The sequence below is a fragment of the Sminthopsis crassicaudata genome, chromosome 5 (assembly GCF_048593235.1).
Source record: "Sminthopsis crassicaudata isolate SCR6 chromosome 5, ASM4859323v1, whole genome shotgun sequence".
Taxonomy (NCBI): domain Eukaryota; kingdom Metazoa; phylum Chordata; class Mammalia; order Dasyuromorphia; family Dasyuridae; genus Sminthopsis; species Sminthopsis crassicaudata.
In genome coordinates, this window is record NC_133621.1 from 52,322,587 (window position 1) to 52,342,977 (window position 20,391).

General features: G+C 38.8%; 1 protein-coding gene across 1 annotated transcript in view; it reads right to left on the bottom strand.

The window, feature by feature from the left end:
• The window catches only part of RSU1 (Ras suppressor protein 1), a 211,490-nt gene extending 192,354 nt beyond the window's left edge, over positions 1-19,136 (bottom strand). The window contains exons 1-3 of the mRNA XM_074266676.1: positions 18,938-19,136; positions 18,667-18,778; positions 7,581-7,631 (exon numbers count right to left, since the gene is read on the bottom strand). Of these exons, the coding sequence (XP_074122777.1) occupies positions 7,581-7,631; positions 18,667-18,775 (160 nt within the window). The 5' untranslated portion in view covers positions 18,776-18,778; positions 18,938-19,136. The remainder of the gene's footprint in view (positions 1-7,580; positions 7,632-18,666; positions 18,779-18,937) is intronic.
• Between the last annotated feature and the right edge of the window lie 1,255 nt (positions 19,137-20,391).

Consider the following 20,391-nt stretch of genomic DNA (forward strand, 5'->3'; position numbering starts at 1 on the left):
ATGGATGTATGTGTGTATACATATTTGTATATATGTGTCCATAGATAGATAGAATCTGAAGGTTGGGTCCTAATTTTTCTAAAAAGACTACTAAAAATAAAGTCAACTTGTTTAACTCCACATTTTCCTTCCGAGAGGAAAGGAATTCTGATATCATATGTCTTAAAGAAATGGTCAGTCAATAAGCAGTAAGCCATTCCTATGTGCCAGGCAATACATGAAAACCCACAAAAGATAGTACTTACTATCTAAAAGCTCACAATCTAAAAGGGGAGACAACATGCAAACAAATATATACAAACAGGCCAAATACAGGAAAAACAGGAAATAGTCCTCAGATAGAAAGCACAAAATTAAGATGATCTGGAGAAGGCTTCCTTTGGAAAAGTGAGAAGTTTGCTGAGACTTAAAGGAAACCAGGGAAGCAGATGCTTCCGTGCTTGAAATTTCCTTTTGGTAGGATAATTGCATGAATTAATGATATAAAAGATGTATCTGTTTCACTTTAGTATCCCAATTTAAATTTTTCCACCATAATAATTCTAAATCTCTAAATACGGTTATGTTTGAAATTGTAAAATAATTTTACTCAAGCATTAGCCTTCATATCTATGTGAACCTTAGACTTTTCAATTAAAAAAATGATAAAAGTGACAGTAGACAACGTATAGGAAAGGAACTGCTGTATAAATGAATGCCTTATTAAGCTCTTATGATGTATCAAGCATTGAACAAAATACTGGGATAAAAATACAAAAGCAAAGCAGTCTCTACATTCTTCTAAAGTCAATACAACAACAACCATTTATTAAGCTCCGGGTCTTTTGTTTAAAAAGTTGAGCATTGTTCATTAATGGAAGAAACAACATAAATCAGCAGGGGAGTGGTGGCCAGAGAAGGACATTTTGGTCCAGAAATTTAGAGAGATGGTAAACAACTGGGCAATATACCAATGATAAAATAGGTTCATCCTCTCCAGAGGCAACAGCAGCATGGATTTTATTTGAAGAGGGGCAAGTGGAAAAGGTTGAGGTGAAGATGAGCACCTATGGTTCCAAGGAGAACTGAACCAACTGTCCTGACTCCTCCCAAGTCTCTGGAAACCTTCTTTGGACTGGAAAATGAAAATAATCAAATTGGCAGGTCACTTAATGTCTTGGGTTCTCAGTTTCCTCAGGTGTACTGAATTTCCCTCCCTATGGTTCTTGGTTTTCTAAGTTATTACATGCCCTAAAGCCTTAACCTTAAGTACCCATTATTTTTATTATGGATTAATTAGTATTATTGTAGCACAGGCAGATACCTACTTTTCATGTATGTTGTAGAAAAGGATTCTTGTTCAGCTACTGGCCCAGCTGGGAGCCTCTGAGCTTCCTTCCAGCCCACCCATTCCATGGAGATGCAGTGAAAAGATGAACTGCAGGATTCTGGAGGTCCCTTCCAGGGACATTTTTTCCAATTCCTTGTCTGCATTTGTTTCATCACTGGCCTTCTGCCTTGATTTCAGTATTGGCAGCCAACATTAATACAGTGTGGCGGAGCCTGTGGTTCTGCCCTTGCCTTACACATGAGCAACCCAAAGTGTGCGCTAAAAATGAACTACCCCATTCCTAACTCCTGCACAGAAGTATGACCCAGCTGTCACTCCCATTTCTCAGTAATCAACAGCTCAGTGACATTGCTTCAAGCTGTGTATTATATGTAAAATATAAATTCAGACACACACAAATCTCTCGACATGACATTTCCCCCAATTTTATTAGACTTTGAAAGTGCCCTAACAAATCCTTGTTATATTATTAGAAAATCATTCAAGTCTACAGGAAATATGACAAGCACAAAAGAGTGATAGTCAATTAAGCAGGAAAAAGAGTGAGCTCTTGTCATTAACTTACTCAAAACCACTGTTATAAAAGTAAAATGGCCAAAGCTAATAAGTTATTCTTCAACAAGCAGGTATTAATTATAATACATGTTAATCATAGCCTGAATACTTTCATGTATACCCAAGCAATTTTTCATCCAACCCAGTACTATAAATTTTAAAAAAGGAAAATGAGCATGCAAATACAATTTTAAAACATCCTATATATTTTCCCTCAATTGAGCAGCCAAAGAAAGTGCGTTATCTAACCACAAGAAGGCATTTATAGCCATTATCCTGGTCTTTTTAACAAAAGACAGGCTCATCTCACATTCGCCCTACTGGCTTGCATATGCCTTCTTGGACAGAAGTGCTAAATAAGTGTCCTGCCCTCCACAGTTCGAGGGCACCAGTGGCTTTCTATTCTTCAGCTCCTCCTTGCTCTGGGGGCAACACAAACTCTCTGTGAAGAAACCTATTGTTCTAAGATTTAGACAATAAGAAATCAGTAGCAAACCCCCACCTACTGGCCAAAAGCTGTTTCCAGAATATGGTATATTTCAATTATTTCTATATCTTTATATAATAGCTAATAATATTAGCTAGCCCCAGGCATGTGATCATGGCCCCCAAGTGATGGTTCTCCACAGAAGCATAGTAACATGCTTAAAAACAGTGTATTTTTACTCCTAGCAAAAATTGAGAAATTGAAAAATAACTAAATGGTACATAACAACAAAGAAACATTACAAAGTAAAACACCAATCAAATGGCTAATGCTGCACCACTTTCCTAAATCTGGGCCTAGAAGGCCCAGATATAAGATCTACTTTGAACCCCAGCTTTTTAAGAAATGTCTATTTCCAGATTGTTTTGATTAAACAAGTGAATGTAAACTTAAGAATATAATTCAAAGCTTCATCTAGCAGAACCAGTTATAACTTGTCAATGAAGAAATTCTAGGGGAGCTCTGGACCCAACTCTGGAGACTAAACTCACAAGATAGGAATGGATTTGGAATCAGGACAAACTTAGGAGGAAACAATATTTTTCTTGGTCCTGCCTGTGATAGAGACCTTCCAAACTCCCTCTACCACATCTGTACTCTCATCTAAGGGTCAAGATCAATTGTCCTCAGAAAAGCAAGCTCCCCTATTTGTCAGCATCCTTCCCTGACACAACAGTTGGTCTCTTTCCTTCCCAATTAAACCACCATAACTACTCAAAGCAAGATGGGGAACAGAGACAGAGCAAGAGCAATCATATATCAAAAAGCAAAGATTGAAAAAAAAATCTTTTTTCCCCTGAATTATCAACAAAATAGAAGTTTAACCACTTTAGCTATCACACCTGTCACATTCTAAATGGGAGGGAAGGGGAAAGCACAAACATTTTCTTATCTGTGCCTTATTCCCTGTATCAAGACCTTGTCACAGTTAAAAATCAAGCCACTCTTAAGCTATACTGCTTGTTTTGTTTTGAATCCATTACTCCCCCTGACACATTCGTTACTACAAAGCTAAATTCCTTCTGGCCCTATCTCCAAACATTAAGAATGAGACCGAGTCCCAGCGTGGAATCTGAGCACTGGCTGCTCAAACTGGCTGTCTTAAACTACCAGAGTGATTTTAGACACATCTTTTAATTTCATGGCAAGTTTTTTCTTGCCTGCAAAATGAAAATGATCCAATTCAACTCTAAAAACTTACAATTCTACACAATTCACTTACACAACTATCTAAAGGATTACAGGCCTACAATTATAAATCTGAATATTTCTGATTACAATACTCTTTTATACTGCATTATCCCGATATATGTCTCAATGCACTTAATTTTGTAACAATAAGCAATCTGAACAAGACCTCCTTCTCAATTCCCACCTCAGTGAAATATAAATGTATTCCATACATCTTAATGTTGCTAATTAGATAAAAAACAAACCCATTATATTGGATAAAACAACTTTCATTCCACAGACATGTAAAAAGCTATATGACAGGAAACCAGAAAGAGAAATAAGACATTGTTCTTACCCTCAAGTTGACAAAAAACATGGTGAGATGAACTAAAACTTACACACAGATCTAACATGAATTAGAAATATAAGTGTTTAAGAATGTAAAGTGGCATGAGATCAGATAAGGAAGTGTTAGGAACATCAGCCAGCAAGCCAATTTGCATTTAGGTAATTGGATAAGGAATATCACAGCAGACAGGAGTCCACAACATTATGAAAGGAGTGACTAGAATATATTATTAGGAAAGCAACAGTCACAGGAAATGCATGTGGGATTCATGCCTTTAAGGTTACCTTTGGAAACTAAAGAAAGTTGAGGTATGGAAAGAAATTTATGGTTCATAATGTAGTTCTATAAAAGATGGCTCTATATCATCAACAAGAAGGAAATACAAATTAAAATACCTCCGAAACTAAAAAAGACACCAAAAGATGCAAATTGTAAATGTTGGAGGATAAGGGTGTAGAAAGACACACTAATATACTGCTGTTGGGGTGATAAATTGTTCCAAGTATAGCATGAAAATATAGGAATTCAATCAAGAGAAGTCATTACATTGTACATATTCTTTAATCCACTGATAAATTCAAGGCCTATCAAGAAGGTTAAAGATAAAAAAAAGTGCCAAATTTACAAATATTTATAACAACCCATTTTGGGCAAGAAAAGAACTTTAAAAAAAAAAAAAAAAGTGAGTGACTGGCTTGGGGAATGGCTGACTAGTACATGAGTGTGAGAGATTATAAGAAATCTATAATAAAATTAAAATATATAATAAGAATATAAGAAATTAAAAGCATATATACATTAAATATATAAACAAAAGAAACATAACAATATGATATAAAATACATATGAATTATGAAATTGTGCCCCTGAAGAAATCAGAGAAATTTGGTAAAAAAATTTTATCTACTGATAGCAATAGAAAAGCCCACACAATGGCATGAAGGGAAATTAACATCAAACAATAGGAGTCTATAATGAGAGCCTCCTTCCTAGTAGGACGGGATAAAACTATCAATGTATGATAGAACTGTCATGTACATGTAGTTATGAATCATTATAGATGATTTATTTTCAATTACAGTTTCCTTAGAATCACACTTTAAAACTCTGATACCTTAGTTCTCTGTCAAGAGGTAAGAGTAAGTATTAGTCTTCTGAAATTGTGCTTAGTCACTGTTTTGCTCAGAGTTCTGAGGCTTTTCAAAATTGTCTCTCCTCACGTTACTGTTAAAATCACAGCATAAATTGTTTTCCTGGTTCTGTCCCATTCGCTCTACATCAATTCATATAAATCTTTCCATATTTTTCTAAATCCCTCATAGTTATTAGTTTCTTATGGTGGAATAAAATCCCACTACATTACAAAATAAAATTCCTGTCAGCAAATTGTTGCAAATTACTTGTACCCAAACAGATCAATGCACAGCTCTCCATAATGAAAGGAATCCTATAAACTGAAGCTTTCCATAAGGTTAATAATTATCCCTTTATATTCTATAAATTTAGATACTAAGTACATCTGCAAGTAAGTGCAACTTTTCCACTGACAAAACTATAAATATTTTTGAGCATTTAGCATGGAACTAAAAAGCATACTTCCTCCTTATTATCTGGGTGGTATACAGGAGACAGACTATAGTTGTAATAGGAGCCACTTCCTGAGGGAGGATAGTTATGACCTTATTGAAACAAAAGTAATGTCATCTCACTAATGCACTCAAAATTCACCTCATCTTGTCACCAAGTTAAACCTTTTCTGAAAAAAATAACTCACTGTATTCTAATTCAATCATTTTATAAAGAAATATGGTACTATATCCAAAGGTACTATGTCTAAAAACTATGCATCTCACTACTAGCTCTGTATTCCAAAAGAGATTTTTAAAAAATCTTAAAGGCAAAGGATCTATAAATACAAAAATATTTATAGCATCTCTTTTCTGGGGCAAAGAATTGGGAATTGAGGGGATGCCCATCAATGGCTAAACAAATTGTGATATGTAATTGTATTAGAATATTATTGTGCTACAATGATGAGCAGGATGCCCTCAGACAAAGGTGTAAAGACTTATATGAGCTGATGCAAAGTGAAATGTGCTGTACACAAAGCAAAAGGAATATTGTAAGATGATCAGTTGTGAATGGCTTAGCTATTTTCAAGAATACAATATTTCAAGAACACAACTCTGAAGGACTTAAGATGAAAAGTGTTATCTATCCATTCCTAGAAGAAAAACTCATGGTGTTTGAATATTCATTTAAACATACATCTTTTACTTCCTTTATTTTTCTTGAGGTTAGAGGTTATTTTGTTCCATTTAAAAAAAAAAAAACTTGACTAATACAGAAATGTTTTTTCATAATGATACACGTGTAACTTGTAGCAAATTACTTGCCTTTGCAATGAAGTGGAGTGGAAAGGAGAGAATTTGGAACTCACAGTTCTAAAAACAAATGTTGAAAACTGTTTTTATGTGTAACTGGGGGAAAATGAAATACTAAATAACGTTTTAAAAAATAACACACACCTATAAGCAGTTTAGGGTTCACAAAGTACTTTGTACCAACCCAAAGGAGAGTGTACTACACATATTACTGTGCCTCTCTTACAGATAAGGAAACAAATTCAGAAAGGTTAAAACGGCTTTTCTGTACACTAATGTACTATTGGTAGAGTTGCAAATTGATCCAACCATTCTGGAGAGGAATCTGGAACTATCCCTAAGGGCTTTAAAACTGTGCATTACCTCTGATCTAATAGTGCCATTATTGGGTCTGTATCCCAAGGAAATCATAAAGGAGGGGAAAGGATCCACATGTGCAAAAAGGTTTGTAGCAGTTCTTTTTGTGATGGCAAAGAATTAGAAAATGAGTAGATGACCACCAATTGGGTAATGGCTAAATAAATTGTGATATATAAAGGTAATGGAATATTATTGTTCCGTTAAAAAAAAAAAAAAAAAAAAAAAAGTGATGAACAAGCTGATTTTAGAAAGGCCTGGAAAGATTTACATGAACTGATGGTAAGTGAAACAAGCAGAATGAGAAACATATTGTGCAGAATAACAGTAAGAATATACGATGATCAACAATGAAAAAACTTGGTTCTTCTCAATGGTTCAGTGATCTAAAGCAATAGCAATAAGACTTTAGACAGAAAATACCATCTGCATCCAGAAAAAGAACTAAGGAGACCAAATGTAAATCAACAAATACTATGTTCACTTCTTTTTTCTGCTTTTTTCTCTCTCCCATGGTTTTTCCCTTTTGCTCTATTTTTTCTCTCCCAACACGATTCATAAAGCAATGCGCATTAAAAAATAAAGTATTTGTAAATGGCTTTTTTGGAGTCACATAGCCAGTAAGTATCAAGTCAAAAATTGAACTCAACCTCTCCTGATTCCAGATAAATGCTTTTTCAGTTACATCACACTTCCCCTGAGATTGAAGCTGCAAAATTATATTAACAACAAGCACCAAGGGAAAATTCCCTTAAAGTAGAACAAAGAATTATCTTTGGGAAAATAATTTGTTGACCTATTTTTGAGGATATGACATTAATTATTCCCATATATTTACTGTGTTTTAAGTGGAATAACAATGGTAATATTTGTAAAAGGAATTGAAGCATTGAGTCTCTGAAACAATCTTTTGAAAATGTGCAGCAAAACAAAAAATTCACTTACTTGTTAGCTTGTTGTGACTCAGAACCAATTGTGTGATGTGGGATAAAGTAACTACAAAGGAAAAAAAAAAAACACAACAGTTAGTAAATGTATCTAACTTATATCTAGATGCTAACAAAGGAAACTGTGTTAAACTTTTATCGCATAGGATAAATAGCTTCTTACTGTTCCCAAGGAGTCTTGGACATTTTTGCTAATAAGAATCACTAAGATTTAGGTCATTTAATTCAACTGCCTTCTTTTATAGATGGGAAAAGGGTGGCTACACAGGTTCAATGACTTATTACCTCAGAAGTACAATAAAAATTATCATGGAAACTGCTTGGCCTGTAGTCTGCCCTTAAATGTTTGATGATTGATCTAAGTGAATTAAAAATGATTGATGCCACAGACCCAGATTGCACCCATCTAGTCTGAGGACCCACTGGTGTCTCTAAGAAGTAACTTCATACCAGGGGACGAATTTCCCAACAGAAAGTCAGCTCAGACATCATCGGATCTAATTCTATTGTGAAGCATGGAGGCTCACCACTAATTTGCACTTGAATATTCTAATAGGATGTAGGGGACAGAGACCCTGAGTAAGTGATTTGCCCTATCTCAATTTTTATTTCCCCATCTGTTAAATGGAGATAAATAAGAGCCCCAGTACATGTAATGTGCTCTGTAAATCTTAAAGCATTATATAAATGTCAGCTATTAATATTATTGCTATTGTTCAGCTGTGCCTGACTCTTTGGGAGTCCTTTTGAGGTTTCTTGGCAAAGACATTGTAGTGGTCTATCATTTCCTTCTTCAGCTCATTTTACAGATGAGGAAACTGATGAGGCCCTAGATCACACAGCTAGTAAATATCTGAGGCCTGATTTGACACAGATCCTCTTGATTCCAGACCCAACATTCTATACACTATATCATTTAGTTGTACTAGCTATTAAAATGACATAACATATATTTATAACATTAATATGTATTTATAAGATTAATATATATTTATTTATTGTATCAACTATACCAAGAGATCTTATTATGTTTCTGGAGAGATATATGTGTTAGGGAATCTCTGTGTTTACCAACTACTACACACTTATTTTTTATTTTCTCTGGGTCACATACACATTATTGGTTCCAATGATCACAATTCTCTATTTTTAAACAGTACAAGATTGTTCTGAAAACTGCTTTGTACTAAAGTTTGAAATTGATTACAGCCAGGCTCCTTTCTTTATCCCTCTTTCTTATTATTTCCTTAAAAATTCTTGACCTTTTGATCTTCTAGACAAATATTTTATTATTTTTCTTATTTCTATGAAGTAACTCTGGCAATCTGAATGAAACAGCACTGAATTTAGGTAGTATTGTCATTTAATTATATTGACACAACCCAACCATGAACATCATCTTTCCAACTGTTTACGTTTTATGCAGTGTTTTATAATTCTATTCATATAATTCTTGCATCTGTAGGTAGATTCAGATATTTTATGCATTTTTCATAAGCTCAGGGCTATAGAAGTGGAAAGAACCTCAGAAGGAATCCTTCATGTTAGAAATTTAAAAAACTAATCAACAGAAGTCATTACCTGGAAATGCCATAGAAATAAGTGGGAAAACTAGAATTTGAATCCATTATAAATAGAGTTTCCTTCCTTTTTTCAATTTTTCCTAAAATGCAGGGTCTAAATAGAGAGCTGTCAATGAAAGCACCAAGAAAAATGTGTCCCATAAAATCAAGAAACTTAATGATAAGAATGATAAGAAGATCTATGGCACTTTGTGCTATGATCCCAACCACTCTGTTTTAATAAACTCCTCATCCCCTATGCATAACAAACAGGCCACATAGTTCTCACTGGTAAAAGGAAGAGTTAACATATAACATAAGAAATATTAAACATGCAAAATAGACATTTCTAAAAGGATGCCTTCTTTTATTTCCTATTTGCCAAAGTATACCAGCAACTACCCAAAAGAAAGAGAAAAACTTGACAGCTACACATAATGACACCTACTTCTTTCAGAGGGGATCATTAATTTAGAGATAGCTAGAAAGAACAAAGAGCTCACAAAATTTTTCTAGATTCCTCAGAATTTTGTCCATATTTTACTCCAGAGTTTTCATTTTAGACTTATAATACTGGTCCAAAAGGAAAAGTTTCCTTTCTTCTCCATCACTCCCCCCTTCAAAAAAACAAACAAAAAAGAAATTGCTCTTTGATAGGATTATCGGATCATATCTAGAAAAGACCTCAAAAGTTATCTAATACAACCTTTTCCATTTAAAGATGAGAAAACTAAGGTTAAATGATTTACTCAAAGTCAGACAGTAAGTACCTGAGGTAGAATTTGAATCCAGATTTTTCAAGTCTAATATTCCTTCCATCAAGCATATCTATTTCCTGCCTATTCTTTGGCTGCTTACTGATGATTTTCTTCACAAATCTTCTATTCCTGTTCCTCATTATAAGCAAGTAATAATTCTGGTTCTTAAAGACAATATGAGTGGAGCTTGAAGATCTGGCAGGTCCTAAACCAAATTTTAAAAGACGCCTCCTATGGACCAATGCATGGATTTTCTTTTTTTGTAATCTAGGCTAAATTTGGAGCTGCTTATAATGAGACTGACTACAGGGTGTTAAATTATTAGGCCAGAAACACTTTCAAAGACTGCCTACTAAGTTATAATAGAATTGGAATCTTTTCTTTTGGTGGAAAGACCCACACCCAGTCATTGAACCTGTCAACAAACTTTTGTTAGGCCCTTCCTACCCACCAGGAACTGTGCTGCCTATTGGGATACAAAAACAAAAATGATGCAATCAAAGGAACCAGAAGTACTGGAAGCTTCTAAAATGTCTGGTTTAAAAGAGGTAGCAATGGGGATGTATTTATGCAACCTCAATTCCTTCTGTTTGTGAGTGGTTGTTTCTTTGTGAGTCTCATGAGAACACTGCTATTAAAAGAAGAGAAAAAGGGTTCACAGAAATAGAATGTTCAAAGTATAAAAGCTGCACTGTCCAAATCAGTCAAGAAGACATAAGAATTCTGTACCTCCTATTTGGCCACTGCTGCTCATGGACCCTAGAGACATGGTGAGGTAAGTGGTGAGAATAATATTTTAGCCACCCTGGGAGCCAGAAATTACCAAGGACGAGCCCTGTTACATAATAAGTGAATGCTATTAAGCAACATTTATTTAGTACCTACTATGTGCACTGTGCTAATAGCATGGGAAATATAAAAAGCAGCAAAAAATATTCCAGGCCTTCAAAGAGCCCATAATCTAAAGGGGAAACAACATACAAATAAATATGCACAAATAAACTATTGACAGGATAAATAAGAAATAATTAACAAAAGGGAAGGTACGAAAATTAAGAGAGTCAATTAGGGAAAGCTTCCAGTAAAAGGTAGAATTTTAATTTGGCCTTACAGGAAGCCAAAGGGGTCAGTCGGCAGAGGTGAGGAGGAAGAGCATTATATGCATGGGGGCCAGTCAGAGTCTGGAGCTGAGGGGCAGAGACAGAATCCCTGCCTTTCAAGAGATGTTGCAAAGGCAAAATCCATTGTCCTTGGCAGAAGCTTGGATTCAGGAGATGAGACATAGTGAGAAATGCAGGATGACTTCTAGTTTGTGAGCCTGAGGAACTAAGATGATGCTGGCCTGGATAGGAAAAAAGGAAATTAAGAGCACAGGGAAGACTGAAGAGGAGAGAAGAGGTCCACTGTGGACATATGCGAGATGTCCACTGGACATTCAGTTGGAGACGTCTGCAGGATGGTTGGAAGTGAGACTCCAGGTCAGCAAAGAGTCAGAAGCAGGATAGGTCAAAACAGAGGCATAAATATAAAGGAGTTGATGAGCTCTAAGTGAGCTGCCATAAAGCGGGAGAATAAGAACCCTGAATCTGAGGTTAGAGAGCAAAGGAGACAAAGAAAAACCAACTGGACAAAGGAGGAGGAAAACCAGGAGAGAAGGATGTCCTGGAAACCTAGAGATCAGAGGGAATCAAGGAGAAGTGTGGGGGGGAGGGGTTAAAAGGGTCAAAAGCTGCCAAGAAGTCAAGGGGAAACTGGGAGAGAGGTGCTGGATTTGGCCACGAAAAGCTCGTTAGTAGAGAGAGCAGAATGGGTGGAATGGTCAGCCAGAAGCCATACTGTAGGAGGTTAAGGAGAGACTAATCGAAGAGAAAGGGCAAGTATCTTCTGGGGTCCAGCTTTGGATCAGCTTAGGTCCTAGGGAAGAAGAGATATAGGATGATGGTTAGCACGAACTGAAGCATCAAGTGAGGGTTTGCTTTTTTTTTTTTTTTTTCAGGATTGGGGGAGACATTAGCATGTTTGTAGGCTGTGGAAAGAGAAATATTGGAAATTAGTGAAAGAACAGGGGGCAAACTATCGGAGGAGACGGAATAGAATGGGATCACCTAAACAAGGAGAAAGTGCCTTCATCGCATGAGCCTAGAGAAGAAGTGAGAATGACAGAAGGCACAAAAGAGTAAGAGGAGAGAAGAAGCTCATAGTGATCAGCCTCAGTTTTTATTATAAAATATTAAAAGGCTTTTTCATGCCTTTGGTTCAGCCCAGAAATTTATAGAGAAGTATCTTTAAAGTCAGCTAAGGAGAGGAAGAAAACATACTGACTTAACACAATAGTTACCCTTCCCACTTTTTTGGCCTTCCTCCAGGCTTCATCCTCCTTGATATTTAAAAATGTCACTGGAATGGGTGGGATAAATGGAAACTAGGAGGGATGCTGTGGGCTTTATTTTGATCTGGGAGCTGGAACAGAGGAAGAGATGTAAACTTAAAGTGAGCAAAGCTACCTCTTCAGAGATCAGGGAGCCCCAAATCTAATGAAGTGTATTTCTACTGCTCTCTGGGAACTAATACAACTTTAAATAAAATTTTCTATCTTTTCACAAGTCCCTGTGCCTTACTACACCCAGAAAGAGAAAATATTTCTTGGCAGAGAGACAAGGACAAAAATTAAAGATGCCAAAACATCTACTAGTCTGAGAAGCCCAAAGATCTGGACAGAATCCTGAAACAGTCCAGAGAATCAGGTCCAAAACAGGGGCAGTAGTCAAGAAAGCATCTCACCGAGAGGGGCAATTTTACCCACATCTCCCCTTACAAATCAGTAGGCAAACTATGATGCCAATCAGCATTAACCTGGTCAAAATATCAATGATTATTTTAGAAGAGTATCACAAAATAAAGACCTAGAAGGATTGGGGCGGGGGGGGGGGGGGGGTGAGGAGAAATCAATGAATTTGAACTTTGTGATTTTTATTTAATTTATTTATATTTACTTGTATTTAATTTATTTACTTAATCAATGAAGTGTTATCTTAAAAAAAAAAAAAAAACCTTCAGCATTTCTAAGAACTATCTAGAACCTGATTATTCTCCTTTGTTACGGCTTTTTCTCTTTTCTGCTCTTTCAACCTCAAGATTCCTGAATCCAATGACAACAGCATCACCGCAATGAGACATGGTGGCACTGGGGACTTACTAAAGGGCATAAGAGAGAGTTAGATCCTTTACTATTCTGGTTACTTCTAAGGTTCAGTGAGAATTTTTTTAAGTGACAAAGTAACAAAAGTACCACAAGATGGCACCACAGACTTATTTCCAAAACAGTTGAATTTGGGCTCCTTTCACATCTAAAATTGTCCTTCAAGTTCTCTTTCCTGAATGATTTCACATTCCTCCCCTTGGCTTGCTCCGCTGCAATTAGTTCTGTCCGCTGATCTCCAATGTGACATCCCCATGTCTTGGGGACACACACCATGCCTGAAATGTGCTCCATCCTCACCACGGCTTCTTGACATCTGTAGCTCCCTTTAAAATTCAGTTTAAATGTCATCTCCATCCAAGATCTCTACTGATTCTCCTCCCTTTGTAAAGATTTTCTGTTTAGTATATATTGATCCTCCCACTCCAGCCTCAATAGAATGGTGGTTTCTTGAGGAAAGGATCAATATCAGTTTTGTCTTTGTAGTGGCTAATATACTACGTGCATAAGGCACTAAATAAGTATTTGAAAAATTGAACTATAGGATCCTTTGTAAGATATGACATTATAGCTAGAATAAAGCAAAAACAAAACCAGATAGGCCCATCACATGGCAATGTAAGAGCCAAAAGTCCATCCCAAAAGCATTATTTGTGATGATCTTTTGTATCACATTGGGCAATTCAACTTCTTTCCATTCTATATTACTGACTTTTAAAATGAGAGTCTGGAATCAACCAATCTATCCAATAGAAAATAGCCTGAGAGCATCAGCATCCCATAAAGAACACATTCAATGTAAGCCATCATACAACAAAATGGCCTTAGTACTACAGCTATGGCATTATGATAGCCATAATTTGTTCAAAAGTCCTGCAGATACAACAAAGCAAAAAGATGGGACACAAAAAAAAAGTGTCAAAAATATTTATCATTTTCATGAAGGATGACTGGGGTCAAATCCAGAGAAAAGAGATTCCCCCCTCAACCATAACATTTGCCAGGTACCCCACCCTTAGTTGCAAATCCCATCACTCTGTGTGACTACAGGGGCCACTTCAATGAGATGCCTGATCCCCAGAGATTCACCAGGTCATTCAGAGATAGATGGTTGGAGATGGAATGCTGGGTGTGGGCAACAGCATAGGGGCCAATGCTGCTGAAAAATAAGATGGTTATATATTGCCTAGTATAACATGCAGACAGACAGTAGTCCAGTGAGGTAAATATAATCTTGTACAGATTCCATATAGGGGAAAGGCCCTGGGTCCATAACTGATTAAGAGAAAGAAATCCAGCTGAATAATAAGTGGGCAGTATTTCCAATGATCCTACACTATTTCTAACTATAAAAGGCCATCTAATTATATTCCTTCAGGGATTCTATAAGCTGTGACTTCACAGAATCCCAGAACTTCAAGAGGCAAAGGAAAGACACACAGCAGGTATAAGCAGGCTATAGCAGGGCTGCCTTAAACAGCTCAGCCAGTCAGTTATCAGCTATTTGGCGCTTATTTATGTGCCAGGCACTGGGGCACAAAGAAAGGCACAGTGTTCCTAGAGGAACTCACATTCTATTCGGGGAAACAACATGCAAAGGATTATGCACGTGCAACATAGGTACAGTGTAAAAGGGACATAATGTCAAAAGAGAAAGCTCAAGCATCCAGGGGCATCAGGAAAGATCTCCCATAAAAACTGGAGTTTCTAATTTAAGGATTAAAAGCTGCTTTTATAGACAACAATCCTCGGAGATTAGGTGTTTTAAATATCCTTTTCCCTGTTTTAGGGATGAGACAATTGGGTTCAGAGAGGACATATCTTTTGTCCGTGGTGCTGGAGATGGCCCTGAAATGCAGACTCTTCTGCCTCCAACTCTGGCCCATTCCACCAAGCTGGGCTACTCCTACAGAGGAATATTCAGAATGCCTCAATGCAAGGCAAACTGGTCTGGACCTAGGAGGGAGCCTGCCCAGGCCGGCACCGCTTTCCAGCCCACAAGGTTGAGACAAACAAGCACTATCCTAGGTTTGTAACTCACTTTTCCTACCTCCATATAATCTGCCACTTGCCAAGCACACAGATGGTACTTACTAAATGTTGATTAGCTGCACCTACTTCCCTAATCTCTCACAAATCCAACCAACCCCTTCTCTACTAGCAGAGTAGAGGCTCTTATCTCTTCCAGCCCAGATCATCTCAAAGGTCTCCTAATTGGTCTTTGGGCCTTAAGTCTTTCAACACACAGGACCATCCAATAACCTGTAGCCAAAGTGATTTGCTTTGACCATGTGACTCCCCCACTCAATCACCTCTGGTGCTCCCCATGGCCTGGAAGATACAATCTAAACTCCTTTATTTTCTAAAGCCCTTTATATCCTGGCTCCAATCCATCTTTTCAGTCCCAATGGAATATCAGTAAAGCACTTAGCACTGGGTCTGGTACCATAAGAGGCACTTAAATGCCTATTCCATTCTCCCTCTCCACCACCTGCATTTGGGAACATAACCAAAATCTTTCTTTTGGATCCTTAGAAAGTCTACTCTGTCCTGCTTTTCTATACCCCATCCCTAAAATTCAGCCCTTCCCCACCTCCATCTTACAGCATATTTTCTGCTTTCAAGATGCAATAAAAGAACAATTTTCTTCATGAAGATTTTCCTGGTCTGCACTTCACCTCCCCAAACACTTGCGCCTTTCCTCCCAAACCATTGCATTTAAGTACTTTGTACTGCTATAGATGTATTCTTTCCATGTGTATTTTTTATTTTAATTAAAACATTTTATTTTCAAAATACATACATGGATAATTTTCAACATTCACCCTTACAAAATCTTGTGTTCTAATTTTTTTCCCCTCCTTTCTCCCTAACCACTTCCCTAGACAGCAAGTAATCCAATATATGTTAAACATGTGCACCTATAAGCATTCTTTATATTTGTTGTTACTATAGTTCAGTTCTCTCATTCACATCTGACTCTTCAAGACCCATTTGGAGGTTTCTGCCAGAGACACTAGAGGAGTTTGCCATTTCTTTCTGGGTTAAGGGATTTGCCTAGAGTTACACAGTTGGTGTCAGAAACCAGATTTGAACTCATAAAGTATGCCTGACTTCAGGCCCATGCTTTACTCACTATGCTACCTAGCAATCCCATTTATTTATACATTATATATTTGCTTCCCTCAGAGTGTTGTCTCCCTAAAAGAAGTGACTATTTCATGTTGTATTTGTACCACAATGTCTAGAAAGGGCCGGGTTATTAACAGATATATAAAAAAGCTGACTTAGGGGCAGCTAAGAGCACCAATTCTATCAGAAGGACCTGAGTTCAAATTTGGCCTTAGACACTTAACATGTCCTAGCTGTGTGAGCTTGGGCAAGTCACTTAACCCCAATTGCCTCAGCAAAAAAAAAAAAAAAAAGAAAAAATGCTGTCTGGTTTAGTCAAAGTGACTAAAATGACATTATAACTTTTAATGATGTAATTTTCAAGAGATGTGTTTATTCATGATAAAACCAGTCATTTAAGGGCACAGAAGTATCTCCCCAACTATGGCCCCAAACACCCACAATCTTTCACGAAGGCATCCTCCATCACCAACAACACTATATGAGAAAGCGATCTGCCAGATGTGGAAGGTGGATTTAGATAGGATCGGGGAGAAAGGAAGCAACTACAGTGCAAGTGCTGATGTTCCCACAGCCTTCTGCTTCTTTCCAGTCTCTATTTTCTTGACCACTTCAGTGTTCAAAGTGAGTGATGTCCGAGCAGCTTCAAATCCTCTTCCAAGTCGATAATATGATTTGAAGGGTAGCTGGAAGTTTCACTACATCAATTTGTCCTTACATCGTGAAAGGCCAACAAAAACAGGTTTTGAACTCTTTCTCAGTATAAAATATCAAATGAATTAAACATAGGAGCTGAAAGATATAAGGGACCTCAAAGACCAACTAAGCCAACTCAAAGATGAATTCTCCCTCTACAACGTCCCTGGACGATCAGTGTCTGGCTCAGGAATGTTAAGTGATAGGGAAGTCACTGCTCCCCAGAGCTTGCTACTTGTTGATAGTTCTAATAAATAAAAGTCGGTTTGTTTTTTAACTTACATTCAATTGAAATCTGGATCTACAAATACTACCGATTGTTTCTAGTTCTTCCCACTGGAGAGTACCTTCACAAATACAATTTATCTACAACTTTTATAGTGTTCACGGTTCCCCATCATCCATCCTAGTTTCTCCAGCTACTTCTTTTCTTTTCCCCTCCAAGTTCTCTGCTCTAAAGGTGCTTGATAAACATTCTAGAGAAGGGGTTCTCAAACTACAGCCGCTGAGGACGTTTATGCGGCCCACAGGGTTATGGCAAATGGGCTGAGGGGCGCAGAGTGTGAGTTTTTGTTTTTACTACAGTCTGGCCCTCCCACAGTCTGAGGGACAGTGAACTGGCCCCCATTTAAAAAGTTTGAGGACCCTTATAGTTGCACCAGTAGACCTCAAAAAGGGATGAAAGAAACTATGTCAAAGCTAAACATGGGATTATTTCTACTGGCAAATATTCTACAAGGCCTCACTCACCCTTCACTTCATGTTTCATTACCTTATAACTTTCTTGATTGTTAATAACATTGACATCATTATTTATTCCCTTTTCCCTGTCACTCCCAAGAGGTAGTGTGTATAACACTCACACAAACTCCTTGAAGTGTTTATGTACACATAGTTTTTTTTTAATTACTTCCATATTTCAAGGATTAGTGATTTCATCAGCTTGGGCGTACTCACCACTGACACATACAAAATTCCCAACTACAATTTAGCAACTGTATCCAATGCCCTTTGTATCTTACAGATGAGGAACCAGAGCCCGGGAGAGTTAAGTCACTTGTGCTCGGGTCACACCCACAAACACTTCAGCTCCAAGCCCAGCAGTCCCTTAACATGAGGTACGAGCCCGAGAACAAGCCTCTCAGAACTCCCCCCCCCCAATCCCCTCACACGCCACTTCGCCAGTGGGCAAGAAGAGGAAGCTTGTGGCTGTTTCACTGTCACAGCTTGGAGATCGCAGAGTCATTTTCATGCCACAATGAGACATCATAGCAGAACTTAAAAATATCTTCTACTAATTAAACTGAATTCCTGCTAAGTCAGGAAAAAACCCACTGGTTTATAATTAATGTCAAATTTTTAAGAAATCTATTTACTGTGTCACGGGACTTCTCTGGGGGACGGAGAGGGGGAAGGGGACAATCGTGGTCCCCAGTGGGGAGACTGGAAACCCCTCAGCCCCTCCAGGCCTGGTTGGCCCAGGCGGAAGATGAGGGAAGTTGGACCAGTCGGCTTCCGCGACTCCTTCCAGCCCAGCCGGACCTCAGTTAGTCACTTACTTAGTTAATGAAAGTTTGCATGTGTTTCTTACTTAAACCAGGAGAAAAGTTTGAGCATTTCAGGACTGCAATCATCGGCCCGCGGGAGGGCACCTCCAGCCTGGGAGTTCGGGTGGGCCGCCCCGCCCCCGCCGCGAGCTCCGGACCGGCCCCCGGGGGGGGGAGGGGGGTTACTCACACAAGCCGTGGACGTCCAGCATGTTGGAGATGCCGCGGTCACACATGTCCACTTCGGGCTGGTTCTTCTCCCGGCTCTCCTCCACCAGCTTCTTCAGAGACTTGGACATGATCTGAGGGGACGGAACGAGCGCTCTTAGGCAAGGGGTCCCGGGACGCCCCCGCCGCCCTCCCACGCCCAGGAAAGCCCGGACAGGAGCGGACCCCCAGCGACCCCAAGGGCAGAGCCAGAGCCAGGCGCCCCCACACCGCCCCCCCCCCCCCGCACTCACTGTGGGGGTACCGGCGTCCGCGGACCTTCACAGCTCTGCCAGGAGCCACAAGAGTAAACACGCCCTGTCCCAGACCCCCGCGCAAGCGCAGACCGCACGCGCTCAGCGCCCGCCCCTCCACTTCAAGAGAACCCCAGGACTTCCCAATTTAGGAGAATTGCTCTGAGGCCGAGGCTCCAGGGCGAGACTCCACCCCATCTCGGAATGTGGCGCCCCGGGCGGGCCAATCACTTCCGAGGACCCGGCTTCAGACTCCTCCCCTCTCCGTCATCAGCCCCGCCCCTAAAATGTCCCTCTAAGGGTGCTGATTGGTTAAACCAAGGGCGCGTGCGTATGAGAGTTTGCGCATGTCCAGTTTCGTCAGTCGCTGTCAATCTCAAGTAGGAAACTGAAGAATTGGAGCGGCTGATCACAAGGGTCCCAGCCCCGGCCACTGTGGGGAGCCACCCACCAGACCGTGCAGCTTTGGTCCGTTATCCTCCAGGGCTTTAAGAAGCATTCCCTAACCGCTCTTATTCCTCCTATTCCTTCTTTTACATCCTGTATCCATCCGCCTTTGTAGATCTTTTGGTTCGAGGTCTCCGCCTTAGATCGCGAGCCCCCGGAGGACAGGGATCGTCGCCGCTTTTTGTACCCGGACCGGAGCCTGGGACTCAGAAGGAGCTTAATAGGAGTTCATTCATCGATTTGTTCTATACACTGCTTTCCTTTCCGTGTTGTTACCCCCGTTAGATCGCCAGCTCCTAGGGGGCAGGGTTGTCTTCTGTCTCTTTTTATATCCCCAATACTTAACAGGGGGCCTGGCACACAATAGGCGCTCAATCAATGCGTATTGCTTTGCACGTATTTTTTTTTTTAATGTATTTATTTAAAACTCAAAAAACAACAAAATTTCATGCGCAGCAGAACATTAAGAAAGAATTCAAAAATAAGTAATAATAAATTTCCATTTCAAGAAAGCTTTTCTTTGCTTGTTGGTTTCCGCACTTTTTTATTTTTTTATTTGTTTCCCCTTTCATTTTCCCTTACTTCCCCCAAGCAGCCTATGCTTAAGAAAGGATATGTTTGTTTATATGCGTATATGTACATGTTTATATGTGTCTATAGAGAGAGAGAGACACACTTATACATATATGTACCTATACCCATACATACACACAGTTACAAGTGCAAGACAGCTGCTCAGACTTTGGATGGCAAAATCCGTCCTTGAAGGACAGCCTATCAGGCCCAGCTCCGTCTTTTTCACCCACATTCTCCAAGATTGGAGCGAATTCTTCCATTAGCTACATTCCTAAGGTGACTCATCATTCCCAAGGCCAGGCAGCCTGAGGGTTATTACTATAATATTCCTAAGGGCTCCCCATATCAAGAATATTGCTTTTAAATGCGTCAAATAACATATATAGGATTTGAAAGAAAACCAATTAGATTAAAATTCTTATCAAAAGAGT